This window comes from Muntiacus reevesi, chromosome 3 (genome assembly GCF_963930625.1).
Source record: "Muntiacus reevesi chromosome 3, mMunRee1.1, whole genome shotgun sequence".
Lineage (NCBI taxonomy): Eukaryota > Metazoa > Chordata > Mammalia > Artiodactyla > Cervidae > Muntiacus > Muntiacus reevesi.
The window spans coordinates 210379669-210405526 of record NC_089251.1 but is presented as its reverse complement, the minus strand read 5'-3'; the positions used below and the strand labels follow the sequence as shown (position 1 = coordinate 210405526).

General features: G+C 37.4%; 1 protein-coding gene across 2 annotated transcripts in view; it reads right to left on the bottom strand.

Moving 5' to 3' along the window:
* Positions 1-25858, bottom strand: part of RAB3GAP1 (RAB3 GTPase activating protein catalytic subunit 1) — a 95928-nt gene that overhangs the window by 63980 nt on the left and 6090 nt on the right. For both annotated transcript variants that reach the window (XM_065931445.1, XM_065931446.1), the window contains exons 4-5: positions 5131-5263; positions 2058-2136 (exon numbers count right to left, since the gene is read on the bottom strand). In XM_065931445.1, coding sequence (XP_065787517.1) covers positions 2058-2136; positions 5131-5263 — 212 coding nt within the window. The remainder of the gene's footprint in view (positions 1-2057; positions 2137-5130; positions 5264-25858) is intronic.

Sequence of the window (25858 nt, the reverse complement as noted above, 5' to 3'; positions counted from 1 at the left end):
CAACTTACTGTATGTTAATTTCTAAAATAAAATTTTATAAAAATGGGAACATTAAAAAACTACTAACAAGTGATTTTCATTAATACATAAACAAATCACTAATAAGTGATTCATTAATCTAATACAAAGAAAGATTTCATGAATTCACTCAATGAATATTTAACCATGGACTATGTGTCAGTACATTTTTTTGAAATATTAAAAAGCTGAACAGAAATTATATAACAGCATTGCAATGCTGATGTATACATAATGTGTTATTATCTTATTAAATCCTCACAAATACTCTCAAAGGTACATATATATTATTTATTATCTTGACTTCACCAACTTAGAAACCAAATCAGCAAAATTAAGTTTTGCCCAAAATTGCTAAGGTAATAGGTCCCTAAGCTAGAAATTAAACATCAATTTGTCTAATTCACTGCCTGGGCAAATAGTAGATCAATTAATGCTGAATGAATGAATGCAAATGCAAACTCTATGACACCATGCTGCCTTCTGATGTATTTTGTCATATTAAATCTATGTATTTATATTCTAAAAGATAAGAAAATCTGGATGGGGACTTCCCTGGTGGCTCAGTGGTAAAGAATTTGTCTGCCAATGCAGGAGACAGGGGTTCAATCTCTGGTCCAAGAAGAGCCCACATGCCATGGAGCAACTAAGCCCATGTACGACCACTACTGAGCTGTGCTCTAGAGCCAGTCAGCCACAGCTACCGAAGCCCACGTGACCTAGAGTCTGTGGTCCACAATAAGAGAAGCCATGGCAGTAACAAGTCCACACACTGCAACTAGAGACTAGCTTCTCCTCACAGCAACTAGAGAAAAACCTACACAGCAACAATAAATAGTACTACTAATAAATAATGGGACTATTTATGAAACATTATCCAGTTTATTGCATATGCAAATAATTTTCTTTTTTTATGTGTCACATAATCTACTTGATATAATAATTACTATGGAATGAAACAGAGATTATCATTCTTCCCCTTCCTTAGAAATTTTTTAATTAAAAAAAAAAACAAAAGACTGACTCAGGCCAACAGAGTAAATTAAAACCAGTATACAAATTTCCTTTAACTAGGTCTTCTTTCTTGACCATATACTTATGCTTGGGCCATTTTGATGGTAGAATGTTTTAACACTAACATCTCCAAAATAAAGAGATGTTGTGAATAAATGAAAAAAATTAAAAGAACTTCAGAGAGATTATAAGGTTTTTTAAATGTGATACTCTTAAATTAACATATCACAATTAATACTAAGACACAATTGAGTTTTGATGCTATAACATAACTGAGATCAACATTTTATGTCAATTTGATTTTCAACAACACATATGAAGCTTTCTATTATTTAATTGTTCTATGCTAGTCATCAGAATCATAGTTAGGTACAACCTAGACCATGACTACTGTGCAAAAAAGAGTTAACAGCCCTGTGACTGCTATCCTCAGAAAGGACTACTTGCAAGGCTGACCTTTGGTTGGTATTTGGGTTTGGGGACTTGGATTTGGGGAGAGGTCACATCATTTATCCTAATTGATAAAGACTTACTGTGCATAAATTGTACAAACAACGTCGTTTAAACAGCAGGTTTACCTGCTTTCTTTCTAGGAGTCTGAAATTTTCTTATGTCACAGTCAGACGGTATCTCTGTTGACATGTCACTAGTTATAAATCTGAGACAGTTGAGCTTCTAACAAGTTAGCTTCTAACAAGTTTCTCTGATAGACAACATTTCGTATGTACTGTCGCAACTTGTTGCTAAGGGAATTCAGTATGCCCTGTGTGACTCCATTAGGAAAGGACTCTTAAACACTTGCACTTCCTCCAAACTTTGCCTCAGGCACTTTTCCCCTTTGCTGATTTTGCTTTGACATTCTGTCACTGTAAGAAATCCTAGCATTAAGAGCAACTATCAAAGCAACTAACAAACCAACATGCTGAGTCCTTTGTGAATTCCGAGCAAATTATCTATCTTGCAGGCACTCTGGGAGCCTCCCTGACATACATTCTAAAAGTTATCTGTGTAAAGTGTATACTTACCATCTTACCAGGCAATGTGCTCTGGGAGGAAAGTCATTATTCATACACAGCAAATCTTGCATAGATTGTGGAATAACATCTACAGAAACATTTGATAATGAACAAGTGAGTACATTCATTCTAAGGCAGAATTTCATCATATAATTTAAAGACATCATTCTATAACACATCTTGCTAGTCCATATAGTTTTGCCATTGCTTCAGGATTTACATCTAGGGCTAAAGTTAAACTTTGGAAGGAGACTGATGTCTCTCTCTCACTCTCTTTTCTTAAAAAGAAAAAAAAACAAAGAAGCCAGTCTATTAAAAAAAAAATATATATATATATACATATATATATCATTCCCATGTTTATAGTATTTTCCATTCTTCTAAATCATTACTCAAACAATTCTTCATTCCTTACTAGAAAGCCTTGGTTTTTTTTGTTCTTCTTGGCATGCCCTTGTCTTTACTTTTCTTCAGAATTTATATATAGAGTCTCTCAATTCTATATCACCTCCCATAGCTAACCTTTTTTTTCATCTCTAGCCATCTTAAATATTCTTGTAAAACCACTAAGCAGCTTCTCCTTTATAACCCATATATCTGGAAGTACTTGCATTACAATCCGTAATAAGATACTAACATCAGTGATCATTATTTATACTTGAAAATACACCATAAGTTCAAAGCACAAAAAAATGTTTATAAGAATACTTCCTTTTGCTATACAGCTATACTTGCTTAGCAAATTTATATTTTGTTAATCTGTAAAAAGAATAAATAGGAGAATACTAATGACTTGATGCTCTACTTAACTAAAGCAATAAGCAACTCAAATAATCAGTACTCAATCTTCTGACTTCTGATAATATAATTTTAAATGTGTATCTCCAAATTAACTGGGCTGATGATTTGCTTCTAACTTCTACCATTAGTTACAGCTTCAATCACAACCAAATTAAAACTGCCAAATACACATATGCAGTAACAATGCCTTAACTATCTTAAATTCATTAATTATCTCTCATCATTCCAGTCTCCTCTATCTCAGAAACACTGATTCTAAGCCTCCTTATTACAATAGCTTTTCCTTGATGTATGTGTTCTCTACAAATTAACAACACCCAAGATTTCTATACCTTGAACAGTTTCCGTCATTAATCGGCAGAATGTTGGACCCAGAAATCGCTAGGCTATCATTAGGCTTCTACCAGCTGTGTATATTTCCCTCTTTCCCTTATTCCTAAAGTATACATTCTCATATTCTGGTTTATTTTGTTGTATAATTGTCCTATCCAAGTGTATACATGGTGAAATTATCTATCCTAGTTTATGAATCTAAACGCAGATGCTATCTAATTGTTTTGTGAAAATAATATATACAATAGAAAAGGTAATATAATTTTATTCCTATGTAAGAAAAGGTACAAAATATTTCAGGCTTACACTTAGAAATGATAATGTGTTTTGACCATCAAAACTTGAACACTCACTGTGCATAGTTATTTTCTGAGTGAATGAAAAAGAATATTGACCAGATTCAAAATTCACACTTTTTAATACCTTGCTCACTCACTATTTTGTACTAGCAGATCTCAGAACAAAGATTTGGATAGTGACCTATTAACAACTGTAAACACCATCTAACATGGGGCCAAGTACTAAAACAGGTACTTTATTTCAATAGGAAATGCAAAATTTAATAAAATTAAAATATTAACTCAGAATTAGAAATTACTATATTTCAAGTTAGTAATAAATTATGAGATTATTCTATTAAAAAAAGACTATTTTAACATGAATCCTTTTCTTAAAATACCTGGTAACATATGCGTGACAAATTGGGAGAGTGTGACTGACATATGTCCGCTACCATGTGCAGAACTGCTAGTGGGAAGCCGCCACACAGCACAGGGAGCTCAGCCCCACGCTGTGATGGTCTGGGGGTGGGACGGTGGTGGGAGGCTCGAGAGGGAAGGGATGTATGTATACATGCAGCCGATTCACTTTGTTGTGCAACATAAACCAACACAACATTGTAAAGCAATTATACATCAATAAAAATATAAATAAATAAAATGACAGCTAATATAAATTAAAATTACCTTTGCAACTTTGTAGGGGGAAGAAATAATACTCTCAGAATCCTTTATTAAGCTGCAAAGGATGTTTGCTAGCTTGAATACTAATTGCAAAGCTTGTATAAGAGGCTGATAACATTAGTGATGATGAGATACACACTTATGAACAGTATCTTATTAAATCTTCCCATTTACCCTCCAGGTAGTATTACTTCATTTTACAAATGAGATCAGTCAAGCTTAGAAAGGTCAAGTAATAGTAAGTAGAAGAACCAGAATTTTAATCCACTTGATCTGTCTCCAAAGCCTGAGGCATACACAAAGCCAACACTGACTAATCAATAAACAACTTTCAAAAATTCTTCAAAGCCCAGCTTAGTTACTTAATTCTCCATAACATCTTCTCTGATCTCTCTGGATTAAAATTGATCTTTTCTCCTCTGAACTCCAGTAAAACTTTGTGCTTTGGGATAGCATTTATCACTTTTTACCTCTTATTATTGTTACTTACCTATAGACTTTATCTCCCCTACTGAAATGTACATTTTCTCAATTGGACTTAGCACAGAACCTAGCACATGTTTGGTTGGTCATGTCCAACTCTTGCGACCCCCATGGACTGTAGCCCGCCAGGCTCCTCTCTGTCCATGGGATTCTTCAGGCAAGAATACTGAAGTGGTTTGCCATTCCCTTCTCCAAGGGATCTTCCCAACCCAGGAACTGAACCTAGGTCTCCTGCATTGCAGGTAGTTGATTTACCAATTGAGCTATGAGGGAAGCCCTAGCACATGTTAGGCACTCTACAAATAAATGATTTAACTAATTTAAAAATGAATGATGCTGTGATAATTACTCTGCAAAAACCATACTCTATTTCAGGTGTGGTGAAACAACTGTGCACATGTAAAACATCTCCAGAGAGTACTATTTAATTAAGTGAACTAAATTCATAATTCAAAATTAAAATCACTCTTACAAGAGTTTAAAAATATATAGTGAAAACTTACCTTCTGGTACTTCATCCTTTCCTTCTTTATCAGTGGATTCTTGTACAAGATAATGATGAGTGACTGAAAACTTGAAGTCTGCAAAGGAAATCTCATCGGATTTCTCTTCCCATGTCCCAGAAGTAAACACACCCTGCATTTCACAGAAAAACAAAAAAGGAAAAAACAACCGCCTTAACATATTCAATAGTTACCATTAGTTTTTTCACCACAGATTTTTTTTTTTCACCACAGATCTTTTTTCCCTTTTTCTGCCCCTTAATCTAAAAGCTTCATCCTATATTTATCCTCCTCAAAAGGGAAAAGGGAAAAACATACAAGTGAATAAACCAAGAGGAAATTATTTATAAGTGATTTATCACAGTGATCCTTTAAAAAGAAAATTTCCCTAGAAAATTAACTATCAAGTGACTAACAAAACTGTAGTTTTCAAGTAATCAAGTAATTTTGGTAAGATGAGTCTCTATATAAAATAATGAATATATAGTAAATCCCATGCCTCTTCACACACACAAAAAAAAACCCAACTCTCTACCAACAGCAGAATCTGAGTACCTTTTAACAGAAAATGGTTAAATTTTATAAATTTTAAAAATTAGAAAAAATACATGACAATAAAATATTTATTATAAAAATCTCAAATCTAATAACATCACTATGTATTCCACAGCATTGTTGGAGATCAGAAATTGCTTCAGAAACAAGCAAATTTGTAAAATCAATTTAAGTGGCATGACATCTGTAGCATTTATTTCCTGAACAGATTCTGTGAGTTTCTTTATTGAGCTCTGGCATTCAAATATTTTCATTTAAATATCAACTTGATTGGAAAACATTTTAATTAAAAGTTTCAAACAGCCCCCTTACTTACATAAAATAATCATAAAAAAGGATTTTTCCCACAAAGCTTCTAGTCTCCCATTGCTGTTATTTCCACTGGAGAAGTCTATAGTCATTACAGCACAGCACCACCAAGAGGCAGAAATACCAACTCAGCAACTTCCAAGTACAGAGAGCCCCAAACTAGATAAGAAAAGGTGAGGAATGATTCTGTGAGTCACTGAGTTTTTAAAAGTGTTGTTTGGATTGTACCTATCATATAACATCTGGCAATTTTATGTATTCTTGGAAAGGTATGTAAAATTCTGAATCTTTTTGGGAGGAGAATAACCACCATGTAACCTGCATATCACAGAAAATTAACCAAACTGATCACATGGATCACAGCTTTGTCTAATTCAATGAACTATGAGCCATGCCATGTAGAGCCACCCAAGATGGATGGGTGATAGTGAAGAGTTCTGACAAAACGTGGTCCACTGGAGAAGGGAATGGCAAACCATTTCAGTATTCTTGACTTGAGAACCCCATGAACAGTATGGCAGAAAATGAAGACGAAATAAAGAGCCTCTTGATGAAAGTGAGAGAGGAGAGTGAAAAAGTTAGCTTAAAACTCAACATTCAAAAAACTAAGATCATGGCATCTGGTCCCATCACTTCATGGCAAATAGATGGGGAAACAGTGACAGACTTTATTTTCTTGGGCTCCAAAATCACTGCAGAGGGTGATTGCAGCCATGAAATTAAAAGACGCACACTCCTTGAAAGAAAAGCTATGACCAACCTAGACAGCGTATTAAAAAGTAGAGACATTACTTTGCCAACAAAGGTCCATCTCGTCAAAGCTATGGTATTTCTAGTAGTCATGTATGGTTGTGAGAGTTGGACTATAAAGAAAGCTGAGAGCCGAAGAATTGATGCTTTTGAACTGTGGTGTTGAAGAAGACTCTTGAGAATCCCTTGAACTGCAAGGAGATCAAGCCAGTCCGTCCTAAAGGAAATCAATCCTGAATATTCATTTGAAGGACTGATGCTGAAGCTGAAACTCCAATACTTTGGCCAGCTGATGGAAGAGCCAACTCATCAGAAAAGACCCTCATGCTGGGAAAGACTGAAGGCAGGAGAAGGGGATGACAGAGAGTGAGATCATTGGATGGCATCACCAACTCAATGGACATGAGTTTGAGCAACCTCCAGGAGTTGGTGAAAGACAGGAAAGCCTGGTGTGCTGCAGTCCATGGGGTTGCAAAGAGTCAGACACAACTGAGTGACTGAACAATAACATACTACATATCAAAAATTATGATTTTTTTTATTACGTTAGGTTTCTTTAAAATGAGGTTAACCTGTGTTAAATTAAGATACCTAGAACCTGAACCAAAAGTCTCAAACTGCAATAAGCAGTAATGATACACATAAGAACTTGGTTTGTTAGGAAGAAAGCACACTATAACGCAGTGAAATCTAAAACTAAGGTGGGGGAGAAGTCCAGAAAATGAGAGATAAGTCCCATTTCAAGCTTGCAAAAAAGCTGAAAAAAAATATTTTTGTTTTTTTTTTTAATTGAAATGTACTTGGTTTACAATGTGTTAGCCTCTGATGTATAGCAAAGTGATTCAGTTATACACTCTTTTTCATACTCTATTCCATTATGGTTTATTACAGGATATTGAATACAGTTCCCTGTGCTATACAATAGGACCTTGCTGTTTACCCATTCTATATATAAGAGCTTGTATCTGCTAGTCCCACACTCCCAACCAGCCCTCCTCTACCTCCCCTCCCCCTTGGCAACCACAAGTCCGTTTTCTATGACTTTGAGACTGTTTCTGTTTCATATGTGTCATATTTTAGACTCCACATATAAGTGATATCATACAGTATTTGCCTTTCTCTTTCTGATTTGCTTCACCTAGTATGATAATCTCTAGATCCACCCATGTTGCTACAAATGACATTACGAAATATTCTTTTAAAATGAGACAAAAGTGGACTTGCCTGGTGGTCCAGTGGTTAAGACTTGGCAATTTCCACAGCAGAGGGCATATGTTCAATCCCTGATCAGGGAACTAAGAACTTGCATGCCTCATAGCACAGCCAAAACAATTTTTTGTACTAAATAAGTAAAATAAAAATTTTTAAAGAAAATGTTTATTTTAAAAAACTAAGTTTTTTAAAAAATGATACAAATAAACATCATTTGATCCTACTCCTGCATTCTAGGTACCACGACTGTCAACCTCACCAAACAGCTATCTCAAGATGGATCTGGTTGTATTCAACACAGAGGACATCCAGATTCTGTATGCAGAACAAACAAGATAATTTAGCTTGATTGAAAAATAACACTCCAACCTCCCTCTTTCAATTCCATTATGATACAGTCACTTGTAAAGAGTGTATTTACTATTAGAACCAGAAAGGTCAACTTTTAGTTCAGAATTAATCTAATAATTCAAATATAACTTCTGATGGCCCTACTCAGACAATAAAAAGAAATAAGCACACAGACTGGAAAGAAATAAAAACATCTTCTTTCACCAATGGCCTGATTATGTACATAATATGTCCAAAGAAATCTACAAAGTACTAAAACTAACACACACACACACACACACACACACACACACACACACACACACACACACCAAGCAAACACTTGGGAAATGAGTATTTTTTAAAATATTTTTTAATATTTTAAAATTAAAAAAAAATTTTTAATATCACTTATGACATCAGAAAAATCAAGTATCTATGGCAGAGACTCAATGAAAGATGAACAAGAACTCTACCTAAAAATACCTCAAAGTATTGCTAAAAAGATATTAAAGACCTAAACAGAGATACCATGTAGATAGATTGGAAAACACAACACCATTAAGATGTCAATACTAATCAAATCCAATCAAATCCTAATCAATATCCCAGCAGGCATTTTGTAAAGACTAACAAGCTGATTCTAAAACTAATATGAAAATCCAAAGAACCTGGAGTAGTTAAAATAATTTTGATGAAAAAGTAGACTATCTGATTTTAAGATTTACCTTGCTACAGCACTTAAGACAGTACAGTACTGGCATAAAGACAAATAGATCAATGAAATGTAACAGATAATCTAGAAATATATTCACACTCATACATCATTTTACAACAAACCACTACAATTCAGGTAGGGAAAGGATGGTCTTTTCAACAAATGAGTCTGAAATAATTAGATATTTATATGAAAGAGAACACAACCTTTGAGTTGTGAAGGAATACCTTCACAACCCTGAAATAGGCAAAGATTCATTTGACAGGACACAAAGGTTACTAAACAATAAGATCAAAACTGAAGAAATAAACTTCACTAAAATCAACATACTTATCAAAAGACACAATTAAGGAAATGATTAGGGAAGCCATGGGCTAGTGGAAAGACTCAAAATATTTATCTGACAAGAGTTACAACCAGGATATATGAGGATAACTTTTAAAACTAAACAATCCAATTTTTTTAAATGAGCAAAATACTTGACAGGCACTTCCCAAAAGAAGCTATGAATGACAAATAGTTAACTGTGATGAATTATGAGATTATACTGAATATCAGCAGTCATCAGTGAACGGCAAAGTAAGATCACAATGAGATACCACTTCATACCCAATAGGATGACTAAAAATGAAAATCTGACAATGCCAATTGTCAGAATGTAAAGCAACTTGAAATTTCACACACTGCTAAGAATATGGTACAACCTTGTACTTTAGAATAGTCTGACAGTTTCTAAAAAAACTGAACACAAGACCCAGCAATTCTGCTAAGAATATAATCAAGAAAAAAATCAAAGTATAAGTTTACCAAATCATCCCCAGCAGCTTTATTAGTATTAAAAAAAAGAGACAATTTAAGTGTCTATTAATAAGAAAATGGATAAACATCCTGTGGTACAATCATGCAAAGAATGGCATGTGTAATATGGACAAATTTTAAAAACATGTTGAGCAAAAACTCAGACACAAGGAATGCATAGTGTATGATTTCACTTATATGAAACTCAAGAATGGATATAACTAATATATAGTGAAAAAAATAAGAACTTATGAGGGCTTCCCTGGTGGCTCAGTAGTAAAGAATCTGCCTGCCAATGCAGGAGACACAGGTTCAATCCCTGGTCCAGTGAGATCCCACATGCCTTTGGAGTAACTGAGTTTGTGTGCTAGAGCCCAGGAGCCACAACTACTGAGCCCATCTGCCATAACTACTGAAACCCAAGTACCTAGAACTCATGCTCTATAGCAAGAGAAGCCACTGAAATGATAAGTCCAAGTACTGCAACTAGAGAGTAGCCCCACTCACCACAACTAGAGAAAAGTCCGTGCAGCAACAAACCAAGCACAGCCCAAAATAAACAAATTATACTAAAAAAAAAAAAAAAAAGAACTATGGCTGCTTATGGGATTAACCAAAGAGAAAAACAAGGAATGTTTCTGGGATGATGAAAATGTCCTATATTTTTAGTTTAGATGGCAGTAACATGGGAAGATACATTTGTGAAGATAAACTGTAAACTTGAGTTTTGTACATTTTACTGTGAGTAAACTATTACTCAACAAAGAAAAAATATCACAAGGATAATCCTTTAAAAAGAGATGAGATATGGGGGAATATTAAAAGTTCTGAGGAAAATGTGGCAGATAGAGGAAGATGTTCTTTTCCCAAAAGAAAATAGCAATTACATAAGAACAACATGTACTAAACATCACCATAACGTAGGCCCAACAATCCTTTCCACTAATCTTTCAACTTACTCAATAAATTTTAGGTAAGAAATACTCTCTGCCAGAACTTTGTAGGGCCTGAGGCCTCAGCAAAGTGAAGATCACTCTCTTTAGTTGAAAGTGACAGTGTCAGTCGTTTGAAGTTAAAGTCGCTCAGTAGTGTTCGACTGTTTATGACTATACAGTCCATGGAATTCTCCAGGTCAGAATACTGGAGTGGGTAGCCGTTTCCTTCTCCAGGGGATCTTCCCAGAAATTGAACCGGGGTCTCCAGCATTGCAGGCAGATTATTTACCAGCTCAATTACCATGGAAGCCCTGTGAGTCATTTAGCTGTGCCCGACTCTTTGTGATCCCATCAACCACAGCCCACCAGGCTGCCACTTTGGAGAACAGTGTGGAGATTCCTTAAAAAACTGGAACTAGAACTGCCATATGGCTCCCGCATGATGGGGTGCTCTTCTATTTGCGTCTTTGGATCGACGTGCCCTCACGCTCGAAAATGGATTTTCCTGCTATGATCTAAATAAGTAGAGCTATAACACTGAGCTGTAACACTGATTTATTTAAGAGCTATAACACAGTCTGTCCTCCGAGAGCTGTGACCCACCGAGGGGGCTTTAATGTCCATCACTCCACATTTTTGTTGTGACGAGACAAAGAACTGAGGAGCATACACTCGCCTGACATCTATGGTGCCATGACTCGGGTTTAACCTGGCTGAAACAACCTCCACACGGAAGAGGCCAAGCGCAGCAGGAGCCTAACTCAGCGAAGCTCCCACAGTAGAAGCAGAACATGAAGAAAGCCCAGCGCAGGGGAAGGCCCATCATGCTGGAAACCGGAGCAGCGAAAAACAAACTCAGCAGAAAGCCCACGCGGCTCAGTCTCAGATTCCAGAAGACCTCCGGTTAAGGTCAACAAGTTACAACATGCAGTACCAGTTCAACAAAGATACAAAACTACAGCTGACCACAGAAAACATCACTCACCCTTAGATGGACACCGCTATAAGGACTCTGAGGCTTGAGACTAGCAAGAGAGGGAGGCCCAATACCCCTCGCCATCCCAGTTCAGCAGGAAGCAGCCAGAAAGACCTCAACACCCGAAGAGGGAATGTTAGGTAGTTAGAATAGGGAAAAGGAGTCGAAAATGGCGGTGGCTAAAAGACAAGGAAGAGAAAAGCCCGCAGAAATAGAACAGAGGAAGGTCAAAGAAAGGTCCAAGGGCCGGAGTGAGGACTTCAGGTAGAACAGCGCTCCTGCCTAAGCCCAATTTGCATAGGACAGGCCCAGGGGGAAGAAAAAAGACATATAAAAAGAGAAACAGTGTGGAGATTTCTTAAAAAAACTGGAAATAGAACTGCCATATGACCCAGCAATACCACTTCTGGGCATACACACTGAGGAATCCAGATCTGAAAGAGACACGTGCACCCCAATGTTCATCACAGCACTGTTTATAATAGCCCGGACATGGAAGCAACCTAGATGCCCATCAACAGATGAATGGATAAGGAAGCTGTGGTACATATACACCATGGAATATTACTCAGCCGTTAAAAAGAATTCATTTGAATCAGTTCTAATGAGATGGATGAAACTGGAGCCCATTATACAGAGTGAAGTAAGCCAGAAAGATAAAGAACATTACAGTATACTAACACATATATACGGAATTTAGATAGATGGTGGCGATAACCCTATATGCAAAACAGAAAAAGAGACACAGAAGTACAGAACAGACTTTTGAACTCTGGGGGAGAACGTGAGGGTGGGATGTTTTGAAAGAACAGCATGTATACTATCTATGGTGAAACGGACCACCAGCCCAGGTGGGATGCATGAGTCAGGTGCTCTTGCCTGGTGCACTGGGAGGACCCTGAGGAGTCGGGTGGGGAGGGAGGTGGGAGGGGGGATCGGGATGGGGAATACGTGTAACTATATGGCTGATTCATGTCAATGTATGACAAAACCCACTGAAATGTTGTAAAGTGACTGGCCTCCAACTAATAAAATAATATTTAAAAAAAAAAAAAACAAAAAAAAGAGCCAAAGCGCGCTCTCTCTCTCTCTCTCACTCCCACACTATGGGGTGCTCTTCTCTTTGCCCTCACGCCTCGAAGATGGATTTTCCTGCTATTATCTAAATAAAATAGAGCTGTAACACTGAAAAAAAAAAAAAAAAAGAACTGCCATATGACCCAGCAATCCCACTCCTGGGCATACACACTGAGGAAACCAGATCTGAAAGAGACACGTGTACCCCAATGTTCATCACAGCACTGTTTATAATAGCCAGGACATGGAAGCAACCTAAATGCCCACGACCAGACGAATGGATAAGAAAGCTATGGTACATATACACAATGGAATATTACTCAGCCATTAAAAAGAACATTTGAATCAGTTCTAATGAGACGGATAAAACTGGAGCCCATTATACAGAGTGAAGTAAGCCAGAAAGATAAAGACCAATACAGTATACTAACGCATATATATGGAATTTAGAGAGATGGTAACAATAACCCTATATGCAAGACAGAAAAAGAGACACAGATGTATATAACAGACTTTTGAACTCTATGGGAGAAGGCGAGGGTGGGATGATCTGAGAGAATATCATCGAAACATGTATATTATCAAGTGTGAAACAGATCGCCAGTCCAGGTTGGATGCATGAGACCAGTGCTCGGGGCTGGTGCACTGGGATGACCCAGAGGGATAGGATAGGGAGGGAGGTGGGAGGGGGGTTCAGGATGGGGAACACATGTAAATCCATGGCTGATTCATGTCTATGTATGGCAAAAACCACTACAATATTGTAAAGTAATTAGCCTCCAACTAATAAAAAAAATGAAAAAAAAAAAAAAAAAGAAAATTTTGGAAGAGAAAAATAATGGGAGCATATTTTGTCCCACCAGAATATACAATAAATATACAATAATTAAAATAAAATAGCATATTTATAAGAATACAAAGTACTCATATTCTAGAAACAAACCCAAGTATGTATAGAACTCAATATATGGTAAAGAGAGCATAATCAATAATTCAGAAAATGTTGGCTATCCAACAGAATAAAAAAGATCACTGCCTCATTTCATTCACAAAAATTAATTTTAAGTAGTTAATCTAAATGTTAAAAAATCTTTCTTTAGAAGAACTAAAAATACTGAAAAACAGAGGTTCTCGGGGTCCAACGGAAGTCCTCAAACCACATCATGAGAATTTCTGACCTAAAGGGCAGACTATATTTGTGCACAACCAGGGGAAAACCCCAAACTTTGTAAATAAACTCTGTCCCAAATCTTGGTTGTTAAACCATGCATGTGCAATAGAAACTCCAGGGTACACCAACAAAGAAGAAACTTCAAAGAAAAGATTTCAGCTGCTGTCACCAACAAAGAGAGAATGGAATTTTATTCCAATTAAGCAAACTGTGTGCTAAAACAAAAAAAAATGTTCTTCAGAAAACACAACAGAATCTAGTCCATACATTCACCCAAAATACAAGTATAAAGTTAAGAAATTATTGGATACACACCCCTCCCCCAAAAAAGGCTTTCCAGGTGGCACCAATGGTAAATAATTCATTGCCAATGCAGGAGATACAAGACATGTGGGTCAATCCTTAGTTCAAGAAGATCCCCAGAGTAGGAAATAGCACCTCACTCCAGTATTCTTGTCTGGAAAATTTCATGGGCAGAGGGGCCTGGAGAGCTACAATCCATGAGGTCACAAAGACTGAGCAACTGAGTGCACACAAAAAAACACAAAACAAATTTAAAAAACCATGAAAATGTGACGTATACTCAAGAGAACACAGTGAACAAATTCAACATCAAGACCTAGATGTCACAATTGGAGGCCTAAAGGGCAGGATTTCCAAAAAGACTTTAGAGATAAGCACTCAGAGAGAATTAGAAATCATAAAAGGAACCAAAAATTTCTAGACATAAAACTACAATAGCTGAATTGGAAAATACTCTACGTGGGTTTACCAGCAAACTGGAGACAGCAGAGATAAATTCTAAGAAATTATATGAGAGAAAAAAAAGACTGAGTACAGTAGAGCCTCAGAGACCTGTGGGGCAGTATCAAGAAGTCAAATATTTAAATTACAGAAGAAGAGAATAGGACAGAAATATATTTAAAAAATAATGGCAAATGGGACTTCCCTGGTGGTCCAACAGTTAAGACTCAGCACTACCACTGCAAGGGGCACAAGTATGATCCCTGATTAGGGAACTGAAGTCCCAAATGCTGTACCCTGTAGCCAAAGAATAAAAAAGAAATTAATAATAATGCCCAAAATTTCCCCAATTTGGTGAAAAACAAAAGTTGACATATTCACTATTAATAAAATTAAAGAGGAAAAACACAAACAAAATACACCTATGAACATTCATAGTCAGACAGCTTAAAAAGATAAAGAAAAAAATCTTGAACGTAGCCAGAGAAAAGAACACCAAGCTAGAACAAAAATGAGTGTCACCTAATTTCTCATCAAAAATTATAGAGAAGAGAAAACAATGGAACCACATCTTTAAAGAACTGGAGGGGAAATTTTTCAAGCCAAAATTCTTTAGCAAAACTATTCTTCAAAAACCAAGTAAAAGGGCTTCCTGGTGGCTCAGTGGTAAAGAATCTGCCTGCTAATGCAGAAGACATGGGTTCGATCCTTGATCCAGGAGGATCCCACATTGCTGTGGAGCAGCAGAGCCTGTAAGCCACAACTATTGAGCCTGTGCTCCAGAGCCTGGGAGCTGCAACTACTGAAGCCTGAGCCCCTAGAGCCGATGCTCCACAGCAAGAGAAGCCACAGCAACGAGAAGCCCTCGCACCACAACCAGAGTAGCCCCTTCTTGCCACAACTAGATAAAAGCCAGGACAGCCAATAAATAAATTTAAAAAAAAATTTTTTTTAATAAAGTTACATTTAAAGAAAAATAGTAGTTTTAGCCAGCCAGTATGGCAATTCAAAAAATTTTTTAAAAATTAGCATATGATGGAAATATTGCACTTCTGGGTATATATTTAAGAGCTGAAAGGAACTCAGGTATCTGCACATGCATGTTCACAACAGCATTATTCACAAAAGCCAGAAAGTGGAAATACACCCCTACATAGAAACAAGTTCTGTTCTGAGAGTGAGTTTGAAAGTACAACTTGTTCATAAGTCCAAGAAAGTTAGCCTAAGTACCTAACTAACATAATCAGCTATGTAAAATTGTACTGTAATAAGTTTATAATACTTTTCACACAAATAATAGATAAAAAACAAACACAAAAAATAAAACAGAGGCCTCTCTGGTGGCTCAGTGGTAATGAATTCACTTGGCAATGCAGAGGTCATGAGTTTGATCCCTGATTCAGGAGGACACCCATGCTGTGCCCACATGCCACAACTATTGAACCTATGCTCTAGAGCCCGGGAGGCACGATAACTGAGCCCACATGCCACAACTATTGAAGACTGTGCACCCCAAAGCCTGTGCTCTGCAACAAGGGAAGCCCGCTCACCACAACGAGAAGAGCCCACACAGCAAGAAAGACCCAGTGCAACCAAAATAATAAAATATTTAAAAAAACAAACATGTTTAATCTTACAGTACAGCACCTTGAAAGGTATACTAGTACAATATGACAGCTGGCATACAGGGGCTGGCACTGAGTGAACAGACAAGAAGAGTTACTGACTGGAAGAGAGGGAAGGTGGGAGATGGCAGAGCTGAAGGACTGACAGCAACAGGAGACAGCAGGCAAGCTGCAATTTCATTCATGCCTTACATGATTAGACATGTGAATCCACATTCACATCTTCGAAAGTTAGCAACTCAAATGTCTGTATGTAAGGGACTTACTGTAACTCAAGTGTCCATTGATAGATAAACAGATAAGCAAAATGTGTTGTGTACGTGTATAAATATATACACACACAATGGAGTATTATTCTATCTTAAAAAGGAATGACATTCTGACAAATTCTACCACATGGATGAATCCTGAAGATATTAAGTATTAGAGATGAAAAACAACCTATGTACAAAAGGACAAATACTGTAGGATTCTATTTATATGAGGGAGCTAAATAAGTGAATTTGCAGAAAATGAACAGTGGTTATCAAAGGTTTCGGACTAGGGGTAGTGAAAGAGTTCAGCTTGGGTTGATGAAAACTTGAACAATGTAAAAATACTTAAAGCCACTGAATTTTACACTTGAAAATGTTTAAAATGGTAAACCTTATGTACAAATTGTCCTTGACTTACATTGGGGTTATTATGGCCCAATAAATCCTTTATAAATTGGAAATATCATTAAGTTCACATTAATACACCTTATCTATCAAATATTATACAGCTCAGCCTAAGCCTACCTTAAACATGCTCAGAACACTTACATTAGCCTACTTAGACAAAATCATCTAACAAAAAGCCTATTTTATGATATAATACTGAACATCTCACATAATTTACTGAATACTTAAAGTGAAAAAAATAGTATATGGGTACAGAATGGTTTTAAGTGTATCACTTGCTTACCCTCATGATCAAATGGTTGACTGTGAGCTAGTTTGCTGCCCAGCATCATGAGACTGTACTGTACCACAAGTACTAGGCTGGGAAAAGATCAAAATTCAAACTACAATTTCCACTGAATGTGTCCAGTTTTTATACCAAACCCATCGAAAAACTTAAATCACCAAAAGTTGGAAACCATCTGAATATTTTACCACAATAAAAAAATAATCAACATAATTAACCACATTCAGAGAATAAAAAAGAAAAATCATATGATTATCTCAATAGATAGAGAATAAGACCTGAATAAATTATGATAAAAAAAAAAACTTCTAGCTAATTAAAACAGAATTTCCCTGGTGGGACTATAGACTCTAACAATGGACGGAGGTTCCTGACACTGTACAGGAGGCAGTGACCAAAATCATCCCCAAAAAAAAGAAATGCAAAAAGGGAACATGGTTGTCTAAAGAGGCCTTAATAATAGTTGAGAAAAGAGGAGAAGCGAAAGGCAAAGGAGAAAAGGAAAGATATACCCATTTGAATTCAGAGTTCCAAAGAATAGCAAGGAGAGATAAGAAAGCCTTGCTTAGTGATTAATGAAAAGAAATAGAGGAAAACAGTAGAATGGGAGAGACTAGAGATGTCTTCAAGAAAATTAGCGATACCAAGGGAATATTTCATGCAAAGATGGGCACAATAAAGGACAGAAATGGTATGGTCCTAACAGAAACAGAACATATCAAGAAGAGGTGGCAAGAATACACAGAAAACTATACAAAAAAGACCTTCATGACCAAGATAATCATGATGGTGTGATAACTCACCTAGAGCCAGATATCCTGGAATGCAAAGTCAAGTCAAGTGGGCCTTGGGAAACATCACTGCGAACAAAGCTAGTGAAGGTGATGGAATTCCAGCTGACCTATTTCAAATTTTAAAAGATGATGCTCAAGAGGCAAGTCAGGTGGTCTGGTATACCCATCTCTTGAAGAATTATCCACAGTTTACTGTGATCCACACAGTCAGAGGCTTTGGCATAGTCAATAAAGCAGAAATAGATGTTTTTTTGGAACTCTCTTGCTTTTTCAATGATCTAACGGAAGTTGGCAATTTGATCTCTGGTTCTTCTGCCTTTTCTAAATCCAGCTTGAACATCTGGAAGTTCAAATTCCTTAAAAGATCAAATCCCTTATGACTATACAATGGAAGTGAGAAATAGATTTAAGGGACTAGATCTGATAGAGTGCCTGATGAACTATGGACGGAGGTTCGTGACATTGTACAGGAGACAGGAATCAATACCATCCCCAAGAAAAAGAAATGCAAAATAGTAAAATGGCTGCCTCAGGAGGCCTTACAAGTAGCTGTGAAAAGAAGAGAAGCGAAAAGCAAAGGAGAAAAAGAAAGGTATACCCACTTGAATGCAGAGTTCCAAAGAATAGCAAGGAGAGAAGAAAAAGCCTTCCTCAGTGATTAATGCAAAGAAATAAGAGGAAAACAACAGAATAGGAAAAAACTAGAGATCTCTTCAAGAACATTAGAGATAACAAGGGAACATTTCATGCAAAGATGGGCTCAATAAAGGACAGAAATGGTAGGGACCTAACAGAAGCAGAAGATACTAAGAAGAGGTGGCAAGAATACACAGAAGAACTGTACAAAAAAGATCTTCATGACCCAGATGATCACAATGGTGTGATCACTCACACTCACTTAGAGCCAGACATCCTGGAATGTGAAGTCAAGTGGGCATTAAGAAGCATCACTACGAACAAAGCTAGTGAAGGTGATGGAATTCCAGTTGAGCTACTTCAAATCCTGAAAGATAATGCTGTGAAAGTACTGCATTCAATATGTCAGCAAATTTGGAAAACTCAGCAGTGGCCACAGGACTGGAAAAGGTCAGTTTTCATTCCAATTGCAAAGAAAGGCAATGCCAAAGGATGCTCACACTAAAACACAATTGCACTCATCTCACAGGCTAGTAAAGTAATGCTCAAAATTCTCCAAGCCAGGCTTCAACAGTACGTGAACTGTGAACTTCCAGATGTTCAAGCTGGTTTTAGAAATGGCAGAGGAACCAGAGATTAAACTGCCAATATCCACTGGATCATTGAAAAAGCAAAAGAGAGTTTCAGAAAAACATCTATTTCTGCTTTATTGACTATGCCACAGCCTTTTACTATGTGGATCATAATAAACTGTGGAAAATTCTTAAAGAGATGGGAATACCAGACCACCTGACCTGCCTCTTGAGAAACCTGTATGCAGGTCAGAAAGCAACAGTTAGAACTGGACATGGGACAACAGACTGGTTCAAAATTGGGACAGGAGTACATCAAGGCTGCATACAGTCGCCCTGCTTATTTAAGTTATATGCAGAGTACATCATGAGAAACACTGGGCTGGAGGAAGCACAGGCTGGAATCAAGATTGCCGGGAAAAATATCAGTAACCTCAGATATGCAGATGACACCACCCTTATGGCAGAAAGTGAAGAGGAACTAAAAAGCCTCTTGATGAAAGTGAAAGAGGAGAGTGAAAAAGGTGGCTTGAAGCTCAGCATTCAGAAAACTAATATGATGGCATCTGGTCCGATCACTTCATGGCAAATAGATGGGGAAACAGTGGAAACAGTGGCTGACTTTATTTTTCTGGGCTCCAAAATCACTGCAGATGGTGATTGCAGCCATGACATTAAAAGACGCTTACTCCTTGGAAGGAAAGTTATGACCAACCTAGATAGCATATTAAAAAGCAGAGACGTTACTTTGTCAACAAAGGTCCATCTAGTCAAGGCTATGGTTTTTCCAGTGGTCGTGTGTGGATGTGAGAGTAGGACTATAAAGAAAGCTGAGCGCCAAAGATTGATGTTTTGAACTGTGGTGTTGGAGAAGACTCTTGAGAGTCCCTTGGACTCCAAGGAGATCCAACCAGTCCATCCTAAAGGAGATCAGTCCTGGGTGTTCATTGGAAGGATTCATGTTGAAGCTGAAACTCCAGCACTTTGACCACCTGATGCAAAGAGCTGACTCACTGGAAAAGACCCTGATGCTGGGAAAGATTGAGGGCAGGAGAAGGGGACGACAGAGGATGAGATGGTTGGATGGCATCACCAACTCGATGGACATGGGTTGGGTGGACTCTGGGAGTTGGTGATGGACAGGGAGGCCTGGCGTGCTGTGGTTCATGGGGTCACAAAGAGTCGGAGACGACTGAGCGACTAAACCAAACTGAACTGAACAAAGCCTTGACTGTGTAGATCACAACAAACTGGAAAATTCTTTAAGAGATGGGAATACCAGATTACCTTACCTGCCTCTTGAAAACTCTGTATGCAGGTCAGAAAGCAACAGTTAGAACTAGACATGGAACAACAGACTGGTTCCAAATTGGGAAAGAAGTACAACAAGGCTGCATATTGTCACCCTGATTATTTAACTTATATGCAGAGTACATCATGCAAAATGTCAGGCTGGATGAAGCACAAGCTGGAGTCACGACTGCAGGGAGAAATATTAATAACCTCAGATATGCAGATAACACCATCCTTATGGCAGAAAGCGAAGAACAACTAAAGAGCCTCGTGATGAAAGTGAAAGAGGAGAGTGAAAAAGCTGGTTTAAAACTCAACATTCAAAAAACTAAGATTATGGCATCCAGTCCCTTCACTTCATGGCAAATAGATGGGGAAACAATGGAAACGTGACAAGACTTTATTTTTTGGGGTTCCAAAATCTCTACAGATGGTAACTGCAGCCAGAAAATTAAAGACTCTTGCTCCTTAGAAGAAAAGCTATGACCAACTTAGACAGCATATTAAAAAGCAGAGACATTGCCGACAAAGGTTCATCTAGTCAAAGCTATAGTTTTTCCAGCAGTCATGTACGGATGTGAGAGTTGGACTACAAAGAAAGCTGAGCACCAAAGAATTGATGCTTTTGAATGTAGTGTTGGAGAAGACTCTTGAGAGTCCCTTGGACTGCAAGGAGATCAAATCAGTCAATCCTAAAAGAAATCCTCCAGAATATTCACTGAAAGGACTGATTGTGAAACTGAAACTCCAATACTTTGGAGTTTGTAAACAATTGACTCATTGGAAAAGACCCTGATACTGAGAGTGAAGGCAGGAGAAGAGGACGGCAGAGGATGAGATGGTTGGATGGCATCACTGACTGGATGGACATGCGTTTGAGCAAGCTTCGGGAGTTGGTGATGGACAGGAAGGCCTGGCGTGCTACAGTCCATTGGGTTGCAAAGTGTCAGACATGACTGAGCAATTGAACTGAACTGATGAAAATCTCAAACTCTTAGTAGTGAAACACTGGATGTTTCACCGCTAAAATTGGGAAGAAGGCAATGATGCCTACTCTCAACAATTCTATTCAAAATTTTATTAAGGGTCCTGGTTACTGCAATAAAAATAAGAAATGAAAGGTACAAAAATTGATAAAGTAGTAAATTGTCCCTGTTTGCAAACAACATGACTATGAATGTAGAAAATGAGAAAGAATTAACAAAAAGATTATGAATCTTTACATTTAACCACATCAAAACACAAAGTTAATATACAAAATTATTCTATGTCTATGAAGTAGCAAGGGCTTCCCAGGTGGCTCAGTAGTAAAGAATCCACCTGCCAAGCAGGACACACAGGTTTGACCCCTGGGTGGGGAAGATCCCCTGGAGAAGAAAATCGAAACTCACTCCAGTATTCTTCCCAAGAAAAGCCCACAGACCGAGGAGCCCGGTGGGCTACAGTCCGTGGGGTCACAACGAGTCGGACAGGATTCAGTGACTAAACACCACTACAACAGATGTTCTAGCAAACAAATGAAAGATAGAATCAAAACATAAGTCCACTTCAAACTGCATCATATAAAATATTTAGCAATAAATTAACAAAAAATATGCAAGCCATCACCAATAACTACAAAATATTGCTGAGGTGAAGATGACTTAAAAAGTGAAGAGATGTCAAAGTTCAAGAGTGCCAAAAAGTTACTTCTCAAAAAAAATCTATAAACTCAACACAATCCCAATCATAGGCATAATCATAATCCTTTTTATATAAACTGACAAATTTATTCTAAAATTCATAATGGAAACATAAGATCCTAGAATAGACAAAACAATCTGGGAAAACAACAAAAGCTAGAAAATCTGCATTCACTAAATCTAGGACTTATTCTAACACTGTTCAGTGGTTCTCAGTTGGAAACAATTTTGCAACTCAGGGGACATCTGATGGCTCAACGGTAAAGAATCTGCTTGCGATGCAGGAGACACAGGTTCAATCCCTGGGTCAGGAAGATCCCCTGGAGAAGGAAATGGCAACCCATTTCAGTATTCTTGCCTGGGAAATCCCATGGACAGAGGAGCCTGGTGGGCTACAGTCCGAGGGGTCACAAGAGTCAGACACAACTTAGTGACTAAACTACCACCTGATACAGTTTTGGTTTTCCTAGTAGATTTCAGTAGCACCCTCCCAGTTGGGAAGAGGCCAGAGATACTAATAAAATTCTATAGTACACAATACAGCCCCACAACAACCTGGAAAAAATTTCAACAGCGCCAAAGTTAGGAATCCCTAAACTACAATAGCCAAGACAATGTGGTTTGTTGTTGTTCAGTTGCTCAGTCGTGTCCGACTCTTTGCGCATCCAAAGAAGCAGTACTCAAGCCTTCCCTGTACATCACCATTTCCTGGAGTTTACTCAAACTCATGTCCATTGAGTCGGTGATGCCATCCAACCATTTCATCCTCTGTTGCCCCCTTCTCCTCCTGCCTTTACTCTTTCCCAGCATCAGGGTCTTTTCCAATGCATCAGCTCTTTGCATCAGGTAGCCAAAGTATTAGAGCTTCAGCATCATTCCTTCCAGTGAACACTCAGGGTTGATTTCCTTTAGCATTGACTGATTTGATCTCCTTGTAGTCCAAGGGACTCTCAAGAGTCTTCTCCAACACCACAGTTCGAAGGCATCAGTTCTTCAGCATTCAACCTTTTTTACTGTCCAGCTTTCATATCCATACATGACTACTAGAAAAACCATAGCGTTGACTATATGGACTTTTGTAGGCAAAGTAATGCCTCTGTTTTTAATATGCTATCTAGGTTTGTCATTGCTTTTCTTCCAAGGAGCAAGCGTCTTTTAATATCATGGCTTCAGTCACCATCCACCATAATTTTGGAGCCGAAGAAAATAAAAGTACTGATGTCAGTAAAATGTGCTACTGACAATCAGGATTTTCCAACAAAAAAATGAAACAGAATACAGATTCCAGAAGGTAAACTCCAAGTCAACTGACTGACAAAGGCATCAATGCAATTAAATTGAAAGAGGTGTTTTCAACAGAAGGTCCTAAAATAAGATAGCTGTGTATAAAAATTGAACTGTGATTCTCACCTCACCACACACATCATTAGTTCACAATGGATCAGAGACCTAAATAAAAAGCTAACATGCTAAATTCTAGAAGAAAACATAGTTATCTTTACAACTTAGCAAAACAATCTGTGAAGACTTAAAAGCAGAATACATAAAAGATTCCTACAATTCAATAAAAACCCAATTAAAATATGGGCAGGGGGACTTCCCTGGTGGTCCAGTGGATCAGAGTTCAGCTTCCAATGCAGGGAACGTGCGTTCAGTCCCTGGTCAGGGAACTATGATCCCACATGCTGTGGGGCAGCTGCTAAGCCCACAGGCCAGAACTACAGAGCCCATGTGCTCTTGATTACGTCTTCCTCAGCCAAAAGTAAATAAATTCGGACAAAAAACTTGAACAGACATTTCACCAAAAATGACACACAAATGGCTAACAAGCACGTGAAAAAAATGGTCAGTACCAATATTCATCACAAAATACAAAAGTAAAACAAGAAACAGAAATACAAATTAATTCCACAAACTACAAAATGACTGTGCATATATGTATGTGCTCAGTCACTCAGTCATGTCCAACTCTTTATGACCCCATGGATTGTAGCACACCAGGCTCCTCTGTCCATGGAATTTTCAGGAAAGAATATTGGAGTGGGTTGCCATTTCCTATAGCCATTAGGAAGACTAAAATTTACAAGACTGAAAACAAGCAATTGTTGGTGAAAATACCCCAACTCTCACATATTGCTGGTGGTTAGGTAAAATGTTACAATAGCTCTAGCAGTTTCTCATAAAGTTAAGTATACACTTACCCTAGGACCCAGTAATTCTACTCCGAGATATTTACCCAAAAGAAATAAAAACCTACGTCTACAAAAGGCCTCACATAAGAATGGTCTCCTTTATTCCTAACAGTGAATAAATCTGTCAACAAGTGACACACTGTGTCATACAACACAGTCTGTCATACAACAGACCACTATTTAGCAATAAAAATAATGATACATCCAATAACCTACAATAATCTCAAATACTATGTAAAATAAAGCCAGCAGAAAGAATATGGTACTGTATGATAACACATATATCCAGTTGTAAAGTAGGCAAAGTAATCTATGGTTTAAAAGGAAAAAGGAAAAGAACAGCAGATGCCTTGGCAGGGCAGGGGGCACGGGAGCAGTATGAGTAAGGAACATGGGCATCAAGTGGAAAGGTTCACTATGGACATTTCTGGGATGACAAACATGTCCAGTATCTTGAGTGAAGACTCTTACATGATGTAAATAAACATTTATCAAAATAAGCAGTTTTGTGCATTATGTATATTTTATTTAACAACTATTTTTTAAAAATCTAGTAGGAAGGGGAGTAGACAGATACTATTAAAGTAAGAAACTGAAGAACTGCTGAACCTGAGTGACAGGCACATAGGGGTTCATTATACTATTTTTGTTTACCTTATATATGCTTGAAACTTTCCATAATCAAAGGTATTTAAAAAATAACTTCTCTTAATTCCCTCTCAGTGGAGGAAGAAAACTAATAAGCAACTAACTGTTCTTGACATAAATTACAATCTTCTTATTTCTCTGACTTTTCTTTATGCTGAATAATTCATCCCTTACCCTTTCTTTAATCTCATTCATCAAAGCACAGCTCACCTTGAGATCTGTTCAGATATTTCCATGATTGACTTATTTATTACTACCTATAGAGAGAAAAGGATTGGAAAGAGCTAACCCTCCTTTCGCCCATACTACCTGATAGTAATATGCCACCTACACTGAATACATTTCCTAACTTAAATTCCAATATTGAACTTAGCACCTAGAATTTTAATCTTATTCATTACCTCTCTCATGAGAATTCATTTGCAATGCAAATAAGGACCTTATCCTATTGACAATTTCTTCAGATATGGCATAAAGGATACCCAGTGAATATGTGTAAATCAAATATTTAAGAAATATCAGAGCTGACAAATACACAGTTAAGCTCTCTTTTTGACAGTACAAACTATTTCCCACCTCCGTTATATCCATTGTGTTTTGTGTTTAATCTTATTGGTATGTATGTCTTCAAGTGGAATAGATCTGTGTTTAAAAACTTCACATCTCTTTATTCAAAAATGCAATCATATAATATTTTAAATCAGTGAGTCAATTTAATCTATATATCTCACTGTATGAAGTGATGTGATTTCTATATATAGTA